Source organism: Pelophylax lessonae (genome assembly GCF_965119305.1).
Source record: "Pelophylax lessonae genome assembly, chromosome: 4".
In the NCBI taxonomy this organism is placed as follows: Eukaryota; Metazoa; Chordata; class Amphibia; order Anura; family Ranidae; genus Pelophylax; species Pelophylax lessonae.
In genome coordinates, this window is record NC_138771.1 from 14,205,566 (window position 1) to 14,223,621 (window position 18,056).

General features: G+C 46.7%; 1 protein-coding gene across 1 annotated transcript in view; it reads right to left on the reverse strand.

Moving 5' to 3' along the window:
* Positions 1-17,265: 17,265 nt before the first annotated feature.
* Positions 17,266-18,056, reverse strand: part of LOC309552209 (NADPH oxidase 5-like) — a 79,089-nt gene continuing 78,298 nt past the window's right edge. Inside the window, exons 16-17 of the mRNA XM_082253045.1 lie at positions 17,545-17,711; positions 17,266-17,457 (exon numbers count right to left, since the gene is read on the reverse strand). Coding sequence (XP_082109171.1) covers positions 17,326-17,457; positions 17,545-17,711 — 299 coding nt within the window. The 3' untranslated portion in view covers positions 17,266-17,325. The remainder of the gene's footprint in view (positions 17,458-17,544; positions 17,712-18,056) is intronic.

The following is an 18,056-nucleotide window of genomic DNA, read 5'->3' on the forward strand; positions in this document are numbered from 1 at the left end:
CCCCATTTGTGGGGTTTGTAATACCTGCTGTGTGTATACACTAGAGAGATTCAGTAAGGCCCTAAAGTAGTTCTAAATGTTTTTTTTTTTTTTTTACCTCAGTGCATTCTCTACATTAGGTTAAACAAAAAAAAAAAACACCACTTGCCCCCCCCCAACATTTACCTGAGTCCTCTCACTGCTCCAGTGCTATCCAAGCTGCAGCACCACTCCCCTCTCTTTATGATCTCACAGGAGACCTACTACTGTCAATCAAACTCCTGTGAAGAGGGAGCCGGGGGACGTGACTTACTGGTGCTGTGTGTGTCTATGGATGCACAGAGCACTTCTCCAGAGCACGCATGAGTTCCCTCGATAGCACATGACTTGTTATGGAGGCACTCAGAGGAAGGGGAATGGACAGCGCCAGTGGGGGACAGCCAATGTTGCACAGAGCAGGTAAGTATAACATAATAATAATAAAAGCCTTTATTATCAATTTAAAGGCAATCTAATATGTTGATGGGCTCCTTACAAACACTTTATTTGAGGCCGGACCCTACAGGGAGCACTAAATGGGCAAAAATGGGCAGTCGTGACAATATGCAGGCAACAAATTTAACAATTGTGATGATATCCAGCAGGAATAGTAACTAGAGCCCAGTTCACTCGCCCTTCGAGTACTTCTACTCCTGGCCTCCAGCCACCTTTATTCAGGCATCACCTTCTGAGAACATTTATGACCAGAGGGAGGAACTAGGTGAATAGAGAGCACAGCCTGCACTTCCTCCAGGCTCTCTATTACTTGAAGGTAGACTGCAATAAAAACTCCTCTTCTGCCTGCAAGCAATGTTTCTTCTGAAAGTATGCTGATCCATGCATCACACACTGCTCAGTGTACATTCTCAACATGCAGTGCTGTATTTTGGCCTAGGCCAACAAGGCCCAGGCCTAGGGCAGCACTTTGCAGGGGGGCAGCAAAAAAGCTGCCCCCACTCCACCTGAGACTCTGTTGGCCACTAGCTGCTAGAACCGCCTCTCTCATCCCCCTCTCTCTTTCTCTATCATCCCCCTTCTCTCGCTCTCCTCTTACACTCTCTCTCCCCTCTCTCTCTCATTCCCTCTCTCTCTCATCCCCCCTCTCTCTCTTTGATTCCCCCCTCTCTTTCATCCCCCCTCACCCACCCTCTCTCTCTCTCTCCCTCCCTCACCCACTCTCTCTCTCTCTCTCATACCCACTCTCTTTCCCTCCCTCACCCACCCACCCCTCTCTCTCTCTCATACCCGCTCTCTTTCCCTCCCTCACCCACCCACCCCTCTCTCTCTCTCTCGCCCCCTCTCACCCCCCATGAGATCTCAGGGGTTCATGCTGGGACTTTCCTTCAGTTTTGGATGGAGTCACATCTGTTAAAAAAGGAGTGGGGAAAATTTACATGGGGTGGGGGGCGCCCAATTTTAGTCTTGCCTAGGGCAGCACAAAACCAAAATACACCACTGTCAACATGCCTTGAGTGCTGGGATGAATTGACATTTATGCGCAGGCACACGAGTTTCGCCACCCTAGGCTGGTCAATTAAGATGGCAGAAGCCGTTAGAGACAGTGTCTCTTTAGTTATAAACTATTTTCCCCACAAATTAGAACATTGTCAGGAAACCTTTATGAAGATATGGTGGCTGCCATTGTTGATGTCCCACTGTGAAATTGTGATTAACCGCCTGTCAAGCTAGCTGACCCTCTGATGTCCATACTTTGAAACATAATTCCAGAACAAGTGTGCAGATAAGTCTTCTAACTTTTTTCACACATTTGGAAGGGCTCATTCACATGGACGGGTGGTCCTTGCAACTGTGTGCCACCAGCTTGGTAAAATCAATGACGGGCTGATGGCTGAACAGATCTTTCCTGAAGGAACATCTCTGTGGGACTCATACATGGCTCTGAAAGCAGTATCGGTGGTCACTGGTCAGTAGAAAGATGAATGTCTCAGAACTGGTGGTCATTGTAAAGAAGAATGCCTCAGGATTGGTGGTCAATAAAAAACAGAATATTCCAGCATTGTCAGTCAATAAGAGGAGAATTAACCCAGTATTGGTGGTCAGTGGAAAGAAGAATGCCCAAGAATTAGTGGTCAGAAGAATGCCCCAGCATTAACGGTAGTGGGAAGAAGAATGCCCCAGCTTTGGTGGTCAATGGGAATAGGAATGCCCCAGCATTGGTGATCAGTGGAAGGAAGAATGCCCCAGCCTTGGTGGTCAGTGGAAGGAAGAATGCCCCAGAATTGGTGGTCAATGGTTGGAAGAATGCCCCAGAATTGGTGGTCAGTGAAAAAAGAATGCCCTGGCATTGTCGGTCAATGAGAGGAGAAACAACCCAGTATTGTTGATCAGTGGAAAGAAGAATGCCCCAGAATTGGTCAGAAGAATGCCCCAGAATTAGTGATTAGTGGGAGGAAGAATGCCCCAGGATTGGTGGTCAAAAGAATGCCCCAGCATTAGTGGTTAGTGGGAGAAAGAATGCCCCAGAATTGGTGGTCAATGGAAGGAAGAATGCCTCAGCATTAGTGGTTAGCGGGTGGAAGAATGTCCCAATATTAGTGGTCAGTGGAAGGATGAATGTCTTAGAATTGGTGGTCAGTGGAAGGAAGAATGCCCCAGAATTGGTCGTCAGTGAAAAAAAAGTCAATGAGACTTTGTCGGTCAATGAGAGGAGAAATATTCCAGAATTTGTGATCAGAAGAATGCCCTAAAATTAGTGGTTAGTGGGAGGAAGAATGCCCTAGCTGTAGTGGTCAGTGGAAAGAAGAATGACTCAGAATTGGTGGTCAGTGGAAGGAAAATTGTTCTAGTGTTGTTGGTCAGTGAAAAACAGAATGCTCAACACTGTCAATGGGAGTAGAACTGGCCCATTATTGGTGGTCAGTTGAGAGAATACCCCAGAATAGGTGGTCAATGGGAGGAAGAATGCCTCAGCATTAGTGGTTTGTGGGTGGAAAAATGTCCCAGTATTTTTGGTCAGTGGAATGCCAAATACCTCAGAATTGGTTGTCAGTGGAAAGAAGAATGCCCTAGCATTGGTGGTCAGTGAAAAATAGAATGCTACAGCACTGTTACTCAATGAGAGGAGAACTGGGCCAGTATTGGTGGTCAGTGGAAAGAAGAATGCCTCAAAATTGGTGGTCAATGGGAGGAAGAATGTCCCAACATGAGTGGTTAATGGGGGAAGAATGCCCCAGTATTGGTGATCAGTAGAAAGATGAATGGCTCAAAATTAGTGGTCAGCGGAAAGAAGAATACCCCAGTATTGGTGGTCAGTGCTGGTCTATGTCCTTCTTTTCTGACTAGTAGGTTAGTGGGGGAAGAATGCCCCAGTATTAGTGGTCAGCGGAAAAAAGAATGCCCCATCATTGTGTGGTCGGTGGAAAGAAGAATGCCCTAGCATTGGTGGTCGGTGAACAGCAGAATGCTCAACACAGTTAGTCAATGAACGGGGAACTGGCCTAGTATTGATGGTTAATGGAAAGAAAATGTCTCATAATTGGTGGTCAATAAGAGGAATAATGTTCCAACATTGGTTGTTAGTGGGCGGAAGAATGCCCCAGTATTGGTGATCTGTAGACAGATGAATGTCTCAGAATTTGTGATCAGTTGAAAGAAGAATGCCCCGTCATTATGGATTTGGGGAGGAATAATGCGCAGCATTATGTGGTCAATGGAAAGAAGAATACCCCAGCATTGGTGGTCAGTGATGATCTATGTCCTGCTTTTCTGACTAGTAAGCAGACTAGCCAGGTCAGCAAGGGTAGCCAGTTTGACCAGGATGACCTACGTGCCAACAAGTGAAGCTGAACTGAGTACAGGTGTCCAGATCCAGTGACCCTCCTGGAACTAGATTGTGGCCAACCAGAAGATCCTCCAGTTATTTGGCAGCCTAGTCTAACCCTCCCCACAGTTACAAGGTGTCAGCACTTTTCTAGCAATATGCATTGGACACTTTGGTGAACGGGATAGGTGAACCTTTACGTAGAAACCCCCCTTTAGCAAACATTTCGATATCCAATATCTTTTTTTTCTCCTCTCTTGTGTTCTCCTCTACTTGGTCTCTCTTCCTAGGTCGGGTCCTACAATTCTTCTTTGTTGCACATTTTTCATAATTTATTGAATAATACTCATTGACCGTACTATGAACATTCCTGATAAGGAGCCCAGACCATAGGATATTGTGGGTTTGCTCTGTTACTTGCCTTCAAATAAATGTTTCATATCTCTGTACACAGAGGTGACAATCTTCCAGATGTATAGGTCGTGTCACCATGGAGATATGTACGCACCTACCCTCTTCTGCCTCCAGATCTGACAGGTTAATAAGCAGGCCTCCTCGGCGGCAGCACTCGAGGTTATAATTATGTCTGTCTCCCCTGTGTGCAGCGGCTTCCCATGCTGCAGAAATCAGCCCGAGAATCATCGGGATCATCCGCCTGCACAGCTGTCATCACGGTGATGGCCTAGCCGCAGGCTACCTTTGTTCACGTACAAACTAATAAAGTTGTACTAGAATATTGAATGCGAATATGTAACTGGTCTTTACAGGTTACAGCATTGGTTGGTGTCAGTTATTTTTAGGCTGTGAGATCTCTAATAAGAATAAAATTGTTTAAAATATTTTAAAATAATCTAACAGTTAGTGTGTGCTACATCAAAAAAGCAATTTTTGTACCTACGCCCTGGAGATACATAGCAATTAACCAGTTCTGGACTGGAAGGATTTGCCACCTTAATGACCAGGCCATTTTTTTTGCGATTCGGCACTGCGTTACTTTAACTGACAATTGCGCGGTCGTGCAGCGCTGTACCTAAATAAAATTGATGTCCTTTCTTTCCCCACAAATCACAAATAGAGCTTTCTTTTGGTGATATTTGTTCACCTCTGCAATTTTTTTTTTTTTGCGCTATGAACAAAAAAAAAAAGTGACAATTCAGGAAAAAAAACAATATTTTTCACTTTCTGCTATACACAGTATCTCACAAAAGTGAGTACACCCCTCACATCTAATCTTTTCATGTGACAGCACTGAATAAATGACACTTTGCTACAATGTAAAGTAGTGAGTGTACAGCATCTGTGGGGCATTAATGGCTGTGTGTTGAGTTATTTTGAGGGGACAGCAAATTTACACTGTTAGTCCCCATTCACACTAGCGCGACTTGTCAGGCGACTTGGTCGCCTGACAAGTCGCGGTGGGTCGCCTGCCATAGATTAGCACAGGACCGGTTCTAATAGGAGCGACACAAGTCGCTCCGACTTAGAAAAAGGGTCCTGTACTACTTTGGGGCGACCTGGAGGCGACCTGCATTGACTTCAATTATATGAAGTCCGTGCATGTTGCGCCGAGGTCGCGGTGCACGCTGTGCACCGCGACTTCACAGGTCGCCCCAGCAAGTAGGGTCGCCCCTGTGTGAACGGGGTCTTATACAAGCCGTACACTCACTACTTTACATTGTAGCAAAGTGTCATTTCTTCAGTGTTGTCACATGAAAAGATATAATAAAATATTTACCAAAATGTGAGGGGTATACTAACTTTTGTGAGATACTGTAACATTCCCAAAAAAAAGAATTTAAAAATCTAAATTTTTCATAAATTTAGGCCAATTTGTATTCTGCTACATATTTATTGTTAAAAAATTTGCAACAAGCGTATTTTGATTGGTTTGTGCAAATGTTATCGCGTCTACAAACTAGGGGACAGATTTATGTAATTTTTATTTATTTATTTTTTACTAGTAATGGTGGCGATCAGTGATTTTTTGCGGGACTGCGACATTGCGGCAGACAGATCGGACCAATAACTGACATTTTTGACACTTTTGGGGGTACCAGTGACATTACTACAGTAATCAGTGCTATAAATATGCACTGTCACTGTAATAATGTTGTGTTTCCTTCTCTCTCAGCGGGGAGCGATCGTGGGTGCCCGGTGGAATCACGGCAGCCGGTCCCGTGGATCGGCATCCCCGCTGCCTAGTGGGGGCGGCAGCGCGCTGCTGGCGATGCGCACTCGCCCACGCGCGCGACCGTTGTAGGGCTATGACATTTCGCGCAGCCGAGCCAGAGGGCCGCAGTAAATATGCAGTGGGTGGTCGGCAAGTGGTTAAAGAACTGGATTTGAGGCACTGAGGACTTTCATGGTACGGTAAAGGACTTACAAAACACAAGGTATATGTAAAAAATTACAACAATTTATTGAAATCATTTAAAAGCCGTGACCACCCGATTAGGGGGTTAAATATGCAACATATATTACATTGAGGTTGTCTATAACAGACTACTTGACTATTCCTCTGGCATGAATAGATGCCACCATTAAAAGGGTGGGACCAGGGCCACTAGAAGTGGCTCTTGCCAATTATACTCGAAATGTTTCGTGGGACTTCCGCTTCTTCAGGAGTTTTGAGAAATTATTCTGTAGATTTGTGGGAAAATTCGTCATCAGGTACGGAAAGTGAGGACAGCGACGATTCTGATGTCTCTTTCTGGCACATCGCTCGGTTGGAAATTCTGAAGAATCATTTGATATTCTTCCCAAATTCCACATCTATGTGCCAGAAAGAGACAGAATCGTCGCTGTCCTGAAGAAGCGGAAATCCCGTGAAACATGTCGAGTATAATTGGCAAGAGCCACTTCTAGTTGGCCTGGTCCCACCCTTTTAATGGTGGCATCTATCCATGCCAGAGGAATAGTCAAGTACAATTATATATGTATGAGTTATAACGGTTCTAGATGTGTATTAGTCTTTTATAGACAAACTCAATGTAATATATGTTGCATATTTACCTCCCTAATTGGGTGGTCCCGGCTTTTAAATGATTTCAATACATTTTTGTAATTTTTTACATATACCTTGTGTTTTGTAAGTCCTTTACTGTACCATGAAAGTCCTCAGTGCCTCAAATTCAGTTCTTTAACCACCTGCTGGCCGCTCGCCGCATATTTACTGCGGCAGGCTGGCTCGGCTGGGCGAAACGACGTAGCCCTACGTCGGTTGCGCGTGTGGTGGAGGGGGGGGGGGGGGTTGTGAGCACATTTACAAATTCCATACATATTACAAAATAAATATTTTCTGATTGGGCGGTAGTTGAAGTGGGGGCGGGCACAGGGGCTCTTCACCACCAGAAAAGAGGTGTGTCTAACTAAACCCTTTATTGCTGGCACTGTTTTCAGCAAGATGGCGATCAATGGATTCTGATCAGAAACAGGGAGATATATTCTGGCTTCTCATCCGTCATGTGACTATTAACAGTGGAAGATCATTTTCCCCAAATCAGAATGACTGAGAGGCGTGGATTGGAAGGCCAGACATTCAGGTTTATGCTAAAACAGGGGTGGCCCTACCACCTGTGCATTCTGTGCGGCTCCACAATGGCCGTCTGAGGCTACTTATACATCTATACATGAATTAGGGGTCTATTTATTTTAAAAAAATCACTGTATGGCTGTTTTAATTCTTCGTACAGCCATCACAAATAATCCCCTTCGTACATTTATTTCCTATAACCATCAGCTCCATCTAGTGGTCATATTGTAGTATGTTCCTGATTGAGGCGTTTCAGATAAATACTGCATAATGGCCACTAGCTGGCACTGATGATCATAGGAAATACACATACAGTATTAACCTCCCTAGCGGTATTACCGAGTGTGGCTCGGGGTTAATATAGAGTAACAAAAGCGGTAACCCCGAGCCACACTCAGGATTACCCCAGAATGATACTCACCTTCCCTGCGATCCCCCACCATCCTCCCTCTATCCTCTCCCTCTGTCCTCCCGCTCTGTGCTCAGCAGATGCCGGCACCTGTCTTCCGGTTCCCTTCCCTGCCAGCGTTGCAAGGGGGGGTGGAACCGGCGGAATTTCAAAAATGTAAATACACCAAATGAGATGATACATAGCTGTGATCCTAACGGATTACACTGAATCATCCCATCTCACCACAGGATTTCACCTGGTGACTTTTCCAGTGCCCTGCCTGTGCTTTTCCAGTTCTTTGTGCCTGGAAAATAGAGAACGACCATGGCGTCCAAAAAGCGTTATTTTTGCGCAAAATCGCTTTTAGAGGAACTGAAAAACAGCGACAGCGAAACGGAGTTACTTGAAGAACTGAGCGATAGCGATTGGTGGGAAAATTCGTCATCAGGTATGGAAAGTGACGACAGCGACAATTCTGATGTCTCTTTCTGGCACATAGTTGTGGAATTCGGGAAGTTTATCAAATAATTCTTCAGAATTTCTAACGGAGCGATTTGCCAGAAAGAGACATCAGAATCGTCGCTGTCGTCACTTTCCATACCTGATGACGAATTTTCCCACCAATCGCTATCGCTCAGTTCTTCAAGTAACTCCGTTTCGCTGTCGCTTTTTTCCAGTTCGTCTAAAAGCGCTTTTGCGCAAAAATAATGCTTTTTGGCGCCATGGTCGTTCTCTATTTTCCAGGCACAAAGCACTGGAAAAGCGCAGGCAGGGCACTGGAAAAGTCACCAGGTGAAATCCTGTGGTGAGATGGGATGATACAGTGTAATCGCTTGCAGGGAAGGGAACCGGAAGACAAGTGCCGGCATCTGCTGAGCACAGAGCGGGAGGACAGTGGGAGGACGGCGGGAGGGTGGTGGGGGAGGACGGCGGGAGGACGGCTGGAGGACGACGGCCGGGGAGGATGGCGGAGGAGGATGGCGGGGAGGACGGCAGGGGATCGCAGGGGAAGGTGAGTTTTAAAATATAAAACAACAGATTTCCATGCAAAACAATGTACTGTTTTTAGCACAGAAATCCTGACATAATCAGACCGCCAGGGAGGTTAAGCAAATTACATCAATTTTGTTTTAAAAATAGATTCCTAAGTGTTCTTGATTGGACGGTAGTTGAAGGGGGCAAAAATTGTTCTTCCCAAGGGGCCCTATATGCTAAAGCCTGCACCACCCAGTGGCGTCACTATAGGGGTGCGGACTACACCCAGGTGACACCCGCCAGCCAGAGGGGTTACACCCGTCCCACCATTTACAAGCCGAGGCGCCGCTGTCATTATTCCAGGCAGGAGACAGGACAGCTCAGGATAAAGGGCGGGGCTGCCCAAGTTAACAGCTGGTGATTGGTTGTTTGGATGCAGGTTGGTCCTAGCAACCAATAACCAACTTGCAGCCCCGACCCTCTGTCCAGACCCGCTGTGTCCCCAGGCCTCTGGACTGTCTATATAAGGTAAGACAGGAGAAGGAGCGATGAGGGGGTGGGGAGCTGAGGACAGCAATGGGGCGCTTGAGGTGGATAGCTGAGGACAGTAATAGGGTGCTGTGGGGGGAAGGGGGAAGCTGAGGAAAGTAATGGGGCCCTGTGGGGGGTAGGGGGAGAACTGAGAACGTAATGGGGTGCTGTAAAGAGGGGGGCTGGGGATAGTAATGGGGTGCTGTGGAGGGAGCTGAGGACAGTAATGTGGCGCTGTAAAGGGGGGCTGAGGACAGTAATTGAGCTCTGTGGGGAGGAAATGAGGACAGTAATGGGGCGCTGTGGGGGGCAGGGGAGACTGAGTTAAGTAATAGGGTGCTGTAAAAAGGGGGGGGCTGGGGACAGTAATGTGGAGCTGTAAAAGGGGGGCTGAGGACAGTAATGGGGTGCTGTGGGGGTTGGGGGAGAACTTAGGACAGTAATGGGGTGCTGTAAAGAGGGGGGCTGGGGACAGTAATGGGGCGCTGTGGGAGGAGTCGGGCTGGGGACAATAATTGGGTGCTGTGGAGGGAGCTGAGGACAGTAATGTGGCGCTGTAAAAGGGGGCTGAGCACAGTAAATGGGCGCTGTAGGGGGGGAATGAGGACAGTAATGGGGCACGGTGAGAGGGGGGCTGAGGACAGTAATTAGGCACTGTGGATGGCAGGGGGGAGCTGAGGACAGTAATGTGGAGCTGTAAAGGGGGGGGGGCTGAGGACAGTAATGGGGCACTGTGAGGGGCAGGGTGAGAACTGAGGACAGTAATGGAGTGCTGTAAAGAGGGGGGCTGGTAATAGGGTGCTGTGGGGGGAGGGGGAAGCTGAGGACAGTAATAGGGTGCTGTGGAGGGAGCTGAGGACAGTAATGTGGCGCTGTAAAGGGGGGGTTGAGGACAGTAATGTGGCACTGTAAAGGGGGCTGAGGACAGTAATGGGGCGATGTGGGGGGTGGGAATGATGACAGTAATGGGGTGCTGTGAGAGGGGGCTGAGGACAATAATGGGGTGCTGTGGGGGGTGGGGGAGAACTTAGGACAGTAATGGGGTGCTGTAAAGAGGGGGGCTGGGGACAGTAATGGGGCGCTGTGGGGGGAGGGAGCTGAAAGTAATGTGGCACTGTAAAAGGGGGCTAAGCACAGTAATTGGGCACAGTAGGGAGTGGGGGGGGGGATGAGGACAGTAATGGGGCACTGTTAGAGGGGGGCTGAGGACAGTAATTAGGCACTGTGGATGGCAGGGGGGAGCTGAGGACAGTAATAGGGCGCTGTGAGGGGCAGGGGGAGAAATGAGGACAGTAATGGGGTGCTGTAAAGAGGGGGGCTGGTAATAGGGTGCTGTGGGGGAAGAGGGGAGCTGAGGACAGTAATGGGGTGCTGTGGAGGGAGCTGAGGACAGTAATGTGGCACTGTGGAGGGAGCTGAGGACGGTAATGTGGCGCTGTAAAGGGGGGCTGAGGACAGTAATGGGGCAAATGTGGGGGGGGGGGAATGAGGACAGTAATGAGGTGCTGTGAGAGGGGAGCTAAGGACAGTAGTGGGGCACGGGGGGGGATCTGAGGAAAGTAATGGGGCGCTGTGAGAAGGGAGCTGAGGACAGCAATAGGGCATAGGGCATTGAGAGGAGGGGGGGGGGGAACCTGAGCACAGTAATGGCGTGCTGTGAGGGGGGGGGGCAGTAATTGGATGCTATAAGGGGTGGGAGCCGAGGACAATAACAAGGGCCTGAGGACAGGAATTGGAGGACTGAGGAGAGTAATATGGGGGGGGGGGGGGGGGGGAGCTTTGCCGATGCGCTAGCCTGCTCAGTGTCCTACTGAGCGGGAAGGGGGCACCACTGGCACCGCCATCAGCTGAGGTCTATCTAGCTGTATTGCTGTATTTAGGAATAGGAAGCGATGAACATGTATTTATGTCTTCTCACCTGCATGTGACTATTATTAGCAGAGGAAGATCACTTTCCCCTCTGATTGAAGATCTGCTTCCAAATGTGTTTATAAAGGGCATCCTCCTCACTTTGTTTAATATAAAGCGAAGTACTTTGTCTGTGAGCGCCCCCCGGAGACACATTTCTAGTCCTAGGAGCCCCTGAGAGCGGATAAGAAGAACATTAAATAGGAAGACTCAATTGTTACAATTGGATTGTTAGCAGTAACTTGTTATTCTTCTGTCTACATGAAGAGGTGGAAGGGGACCTCCGGGAGGACAACAGCAGAAGACACTTGTCAGGTTCTCAGGTGTTTCTTAGGAGAGTTTACTGACTCATCCTGCCATGGAAAGTCATACGATGGGACTGCGATTAGAAGAAGAAGTGCCATCTACTATCAGAGGGACGCGCACAGCATTGCGTTGCTAACGTTAGTTCACAAATCACAGCAAAGTAAACCCAGCAACTGCAACGTTTGTTATTATAAGATATAAATAATAATAAACGGTGTTTTTCTCTTTATTTGTCATGAAACATGTATTTTACACAAAGCACGGAATTACGTAATCAATCAAGTGTGTCGGCAGCACAGTTCTCCTTTTATTTGGTTCGTTACAATGTTTGAAGTTTTCTAAGTCATTGGGGATGATTTACTAAAACTGGAGAGTGCAAAATCTTTTGCAGCTCTAAACCAATCAGCTTCCAGGTTTTTCATCAAAGCTTAATTGAACAAGCTGAAGTTAGAAGCTGATTGGCTGCCAGGCACAGCTGCATCAGATTTTTGCACTCTCCAGTTTTAGTAAACCAACCTCATTGTCACAATTAGTGGTCATACAGAAGGCATGTAGGCAGGTGCAGTCCACTTTCTCCACTGCAGGTGGCAATCTTCTGCAGCAGCACTGTTGTTGGAGAGGGACTCAAGAGCTTCCTCTATGGTTTTCTGGGTCACTGGGGAAGCTATCCTATTGGATGCAGCTTCCCCATGTGACTCAAACAGTCATCTTTGGTCAGGCAGAGCCTGTTTAACCATTTAAAGACCAAGCCTATTTCTGACACTTGTTATTTACAAGTTAACCTCTTCCCTACCTGCACATTGTAAAATGACGCTGGTAGGAATGCTCTGTCCCTCCGGGCGGGCCTCATATGACGTCCGCCCATTCTCGCCGCTCTCCTGCGCCCCCGGGGGTGCACAGCGCAGTGATCGGGGGTGCGGCATGTCCCTCGCGACACAGCCCCTCCCCGATCAGTGTAAAGAGCCCAAAAGAAAAAAAAAGAGGCTCTTTACCATGTGACCAGCTGTGTCCAATCACAGCCGGCCACATGCACTGTCCCTGTGCAGAGCGGCGATCGGGGATGGAGAGTGTCACTCTGACACAGTCCATCCCCGATCTGGGTAAATCACAGCCGGTCACAGAATGTCAACAAACCCGGTAACTAGCTGTTACCGAGCTCTCCTCCTTACACACCAATCCCGTGTGAGGAGGAGATTGCGGTAACAGCTAGTTACCGATCATACAGTGCACACCAAACACACGATTGCCCCCCCAATAAAGAGGACCTGTCACCAGCCCACCAAAGTACCTGTCACTAGCCCCTCAGAGCACCTGAGTAGCTGTCCCAGCCCATTAGGTACTCTGATGACAGATACTCAGGTACTCTGATGACAGGTACTCTGATGACAGGTATTTGGGTACTCTGATGACAGGTGCTCGGTTACTCCGATGACAGGTACTCTGATGACAGGTGCTCTGATGACAGGTATTTGGGTACTCTGATGACGAGTACTCAAGTAACTCCGATGACAGGTACTCTGATGACAGGTGCTCTGATGACAGGTATTTGGGTACTCTGATGACAGGTACTCGGTTACTCCAATGACAGGTACTCTGATTACAGGTACTCGGGTACTCCGATGACAGGTACTCAGGTACTCCGATGACAGGTACTCGGGTACTCTTCTGACAGGAGTACCCGAGTACCTGTCATCAGAGTACCCGAGTAACTGTCACCAGCTCATCAGGGTACCCGAGCAACTGTCATCAGAGTACCCAAGTACCTGTCATCGAAGTATCTGAGTAACTGTCATCAGAGTACCCGAGTGCCTTTAACTAGCTCATCAGAGTACCCGAGTACCTGTCATCGGAGTACCCGAGCACCTGTCATCAGAGTACCTGTCATTGGAGTACTCGAGTAACTGTCATCAGAGTACCCGAGTACCTGTCATCAGAGTACCTGTCATCGGAGTACCCGAGTATGTGTCATCAGAGTACCTGTCGTCGGAGTACCCGAGTACCTGTCATCGGAGTACCCGAGTACCTGTCATCAGAGTACCTGTCATTGCAGTACTCGAGTACCTGTCATCAGAGTACCCGAGTACCTGTCATCAGAGTACCTGTCATCGGAGTACCCAAGTACATGTCATCGGAGTACCTGAGTACCTGTCACCAGCACATGAGAGTACCTCTCTGTAGCCCTTTAGAGTACCTGAGTACCTTCTCCAGGCCAGAGTACCCGAGTACCTGTCTCCAGCCCAGAGTGCCCGAGTACCTATCTGTAGCCCATCAGATTACCCAAATACCTGTCTCTAGCCCATTAGAGTACCCAAGTACATGTCTTTAGAGTACCCAAGTATCTATCACCAGCCCATCAGAGTACCCGAGTACCTGTCTCCAGCCCTTCAGAGTACCTGACTACCTATCATCAGAGTACCCCAGTACCTGTCTCCAGCCCTTCAGAGTACCTATCTGCAGCCCAATAGAGTACCCGAGTACCTGTCTCCAGCCCATCAAAGTACCCGAGTACCAGTCTCCAGCCAATCAGAGTACCCGAATACCTCTCTGCAGCTCATCATAGTACCTGAGCAGTACCTCTCTGTAGCCAATCAGAGTACCCGAGTACCTATCTGCAGACCCTCAGAGTACCCAAGTACTTGTCTCCAGCCCAGAGTACCCGAGTACCTGTCTCCAGCCCAGAGTATCTGAGTACCTGTCTTCAGCCCAGAGTGCCTGAGTACCTATCTGCAGCTCATCAGATTACCTAAGTACCTGTCTCTAGCCCATCAGAGTACCCAAGTACCTCTCTGCGGCCCATCAGAGTACCCAAGTACCTTTCTGAAGCTGATCAGTGTACCTAAGTACCTGTCTGCAGCCCATCAGAGTACCTGAGTACCTATTTGCACCCATGCCTCCTAGATTATGTGATGGGGAGTTTGCTTTCCAAAATGGGGTCATTTTGTGGGTGTTTCCATTGTCCATGTGCTCTGGGGACCTTCAAAAGTGTGATAGGTTGTCATGAAATTAGATGTGAAATTTATGATCCTAAAACACCTGACGGTACTACTTGGGTGTTGGGCCTCTGTATGTGGCCAGGCTGTGTAAAAGTCTCACATATGTGGTATCGCCATACTCAGGAGGAATGTCAGAATGTATTTTTGGGTGTAATTTTTGCTATACACATGCTATGTGTTAGAAATATCTTATAAATTGACAACTTTGTGTAAAAAAAAAAAAAAAAAAAAACAGGTTTTCATTTTCTTTTCACATTTTCCAAAAACTTGTGGAAAAAAATGACATGTTCAAAAGACTCATTATGCCTCCTAGAATATGTGTTGGGGTGTTTGCTTTGCAAAATGGGGTCATTTTGTGGGTAATTCCATTGTCCTGGCACTCCAGGGCCTTCAAAAATGTGATAGGTCGTAAGGAAATTATATGTGCAATCAAATGAAAGGTGGAGGAGTGCAAGGTCTCTAGCATCCACCAGCTCTGTGATGTCATCATGGAGGAGGGGAAGAGGACTCCAGTGGCAACCTGTGAAGCTCTGGTGAACTCCATGCCCAAGAGGGTTAAGGCAGTGCTGGAAAATAGTGCTGGCCACACAAAATATTGACACTTTGGGCCAAATTTGGACATTTTCACTTAGGGGTGTACTCACTTTAGTTGCCAGCGGTTTAGACATTAATGGCTGTGTGTTGAGTTATTTTGAGGGGACAGCAAATTTACACTGTTATACAAGCTGTACACTCACTACTTTACATTGTAGCAAAGTGTCATTTCTTCAGTGTTGTCACATGAAAAGATAGAATAAAATATTTACAAAAATGTGAGGGGGTGTACTGACTTTTGTGAGATAGTGCAGATAAAATAAAAAAATGGTAATTTATTGCACATAAATAATACAAATATATAACATGAGTTTCCAGATATTATACAGATATATGTGAAAAGAGTAAAAATTCATATTATAATATTTTGTATTTAATATTTTCTAACAAATATTATTTAACTATTATAATATGAATTGTTTTACTATATGATTTTTTTCTGTGTCAGCTTTTTTCACATATGTCTGTATCATATCTGGAAACTGATGTTATATATTTGTATCAATTACTGAATGTGTAATAAATTACTATTTTTTGATTTTACGAACAAAAACTGAACAACTGGAGGGCCATAGTTTGAAGACCCCTGGTCTAAAAGGTAAGAAATACGTTTTTTTTTTTGGTATGATTTGTGAATGGGAACATAACAAGCATACAGTGTACAGTGGGGTGTTATCAAATTTGATTATAAAGGTGGAAATACATTTGTGGCACCCTCTTAGAGTAGTGCAGGCTGTTAGGTAAATTTAGTTTGCTCCTCTGTAATCAAAGGAGCAGGGGTTGATTGTTTAGGCCTGCTCAGTGTTTCACAGGGTGCTGCTCTGATTTCTTCCCCTTGTATTTTAGAGGATTCTGGAAGTCTAGTGGGAGGAAGAACAGATTGGGCTGCCTGAATATTTATGGAACTTCAGCCAATCCCTTTGAAGTTCTGCCCAGTAGGTGGGTGGAGAGTCCATAAATAGTATGAGGCTTGAGGCAGAAGCTGCAGTGTTCCTGGGTCTAATCCTGCTGGAGGAGACCTCCTGTGCAGGGGCTTTGCCCTTGAGGCAGGAGTGATAAAGAAACCATTGTGAAGACACTAAGATCCCAGCTAGGATTATCAGGGTGCCTATTTGCAAGTCCTGGAATCAATTTAGGCCAAAATAGAGCTCACTGGAGAGAGCCAGGAGGAGGTAGGGGGAAAGAGTGTCCACCTTGTCCTACGGTAGTGTGAGTCTGCATCTTCCTCACTATGAAGAGCCTAGTGCAGTGATGGCGAACCTTGGCACCCCAGATGTTTTGGAATTACATTTCCCATGATACTCAACTAAACTGCAGTTTGCATGAGCATCATGGGAAATGTAGTTCCAAAACATCTGGGGTGCCAAGGTTCGCCATCACTGGCCCTAGTGGATATCAGAAGGAGGCAACTGATGATCCTGTGGCAGCGTGAGTAGATGGTCCATGTGCTGGAGAGTAAGGCCTCGTACACACGCAACGATTATCGGCCGACCGATCGTCCGACTTTTGTCCAGAGTGGTGTTTTGTTGGTTGGAATGTGCCTAGACTGCACACAAATTTTCTCGGCCAACAAAAATCAACTTCAGAAGTGATGTCATGTGCTGGTTTACTTTCCGTGTGTTTTTTCTTCTCTGAGCATCCCCAGTCTTGCTCATCAGATTTTTGTCTGCCAAAATCTGTACTGACTGACGGAAAATTGTCCGTTGTGTTGACGGCCAACAAAAATTTTATATCATGCACACCAGATTATTTTCGGCCGAAAAGTCGGAGTCGGTTGTCGAAAGCATCATACTAACAAGCCGAAAATCGGCCGATCGGGCGTTGGCCGAAAATTCCCGGCCAATAATCGATGCGTGTGTACGAGGCATAAGTGACTGTGTGTAGCTTTTGGTCTCTGGGAGAATTCATAGTCCCCATCAGCATTAGAGGTTCGTTGGGGCATTTTTGTACAGTGCCGCAAGATAATGAGTCCTCCAAGAGTTCAGTTCTGGGGTATTCCATTACTCCCTCACCCCATCCAAGTTTTATGTTCCAATAAAAGCTTAAAAAGACACCCCTAGACTGTTCCTTTGAGCCAGTGGAGTAAAGAAAATGCTAAGTGCCTGTCTGTGTGTTCTAACTAGGGAATAAGGCTAAGTTCACTAACGGGTCGTTCAGGGACACACTTTACGAACAACTTGTACCAAAGGCACAGTTGTCCTTCAAAAACAAGCCTTCCTTGATCTGACCATTTATTAATATTTGTAGGCACCTTACATTCTCATTGAATTACTCTATTATAACAAAGACTAAATGTCTAGAAATTTTCCTTAAAAAATTTGAAGTTGAACTGTTCGCAGTGAGCCTTGATGACTTTAGCCAGTGCCGGAGAGCCACAGTAGAACACCTGCACCTTTCCTTTCTTTTCTTGCTCAATTTTCTGGAAAACCTAAAACCAAGAATACAAATTATTAATTGCTTTTCAAAAAATTTCTATAAGCCAATCCATAAATATTCGTCTGGAATTTAGTCTTGCCTTGTTCCAGTCTGGACGTCCCGGCTGCGTTCGAGTCTTCAGTCCCGTAATGGAGTCTTTTTCTTCCTTCTTGGCCAGAAGGTCTAGAGCCATCTGTAGTCCGATGGCCTTCATGTCGTTCTTGCCTAGAGCGGAAGTCATGTACATGTGCATTTCCAGGAATCGACCTGTGATACAGAATGGTATTTCATTTTCTAAACAATTGTACTGCGGTCATATTTAAAGCATTTGTTACCCCAACACTTCATATCCCTGATATGTGCCTGTTGTACCATTGTGACGGAATGCTTGGCACCCCACATAGGTGCCAAACAGTGCCTCCTGTCCTCCAAACCCTTCCAGCAGACTGAGAGCCAATACCAGTCCTTTTGCCCCAAGCATCGTCCACAGACAAAATGTTGGGAAACGAACCAAAGGAATACAAGTTTTTATACACTTCAAAATTGGGTCAGTCACCACATGAACAACTTACCCAAAACATCACACAAAGGTTAGATAACGAGTTAGGCCCC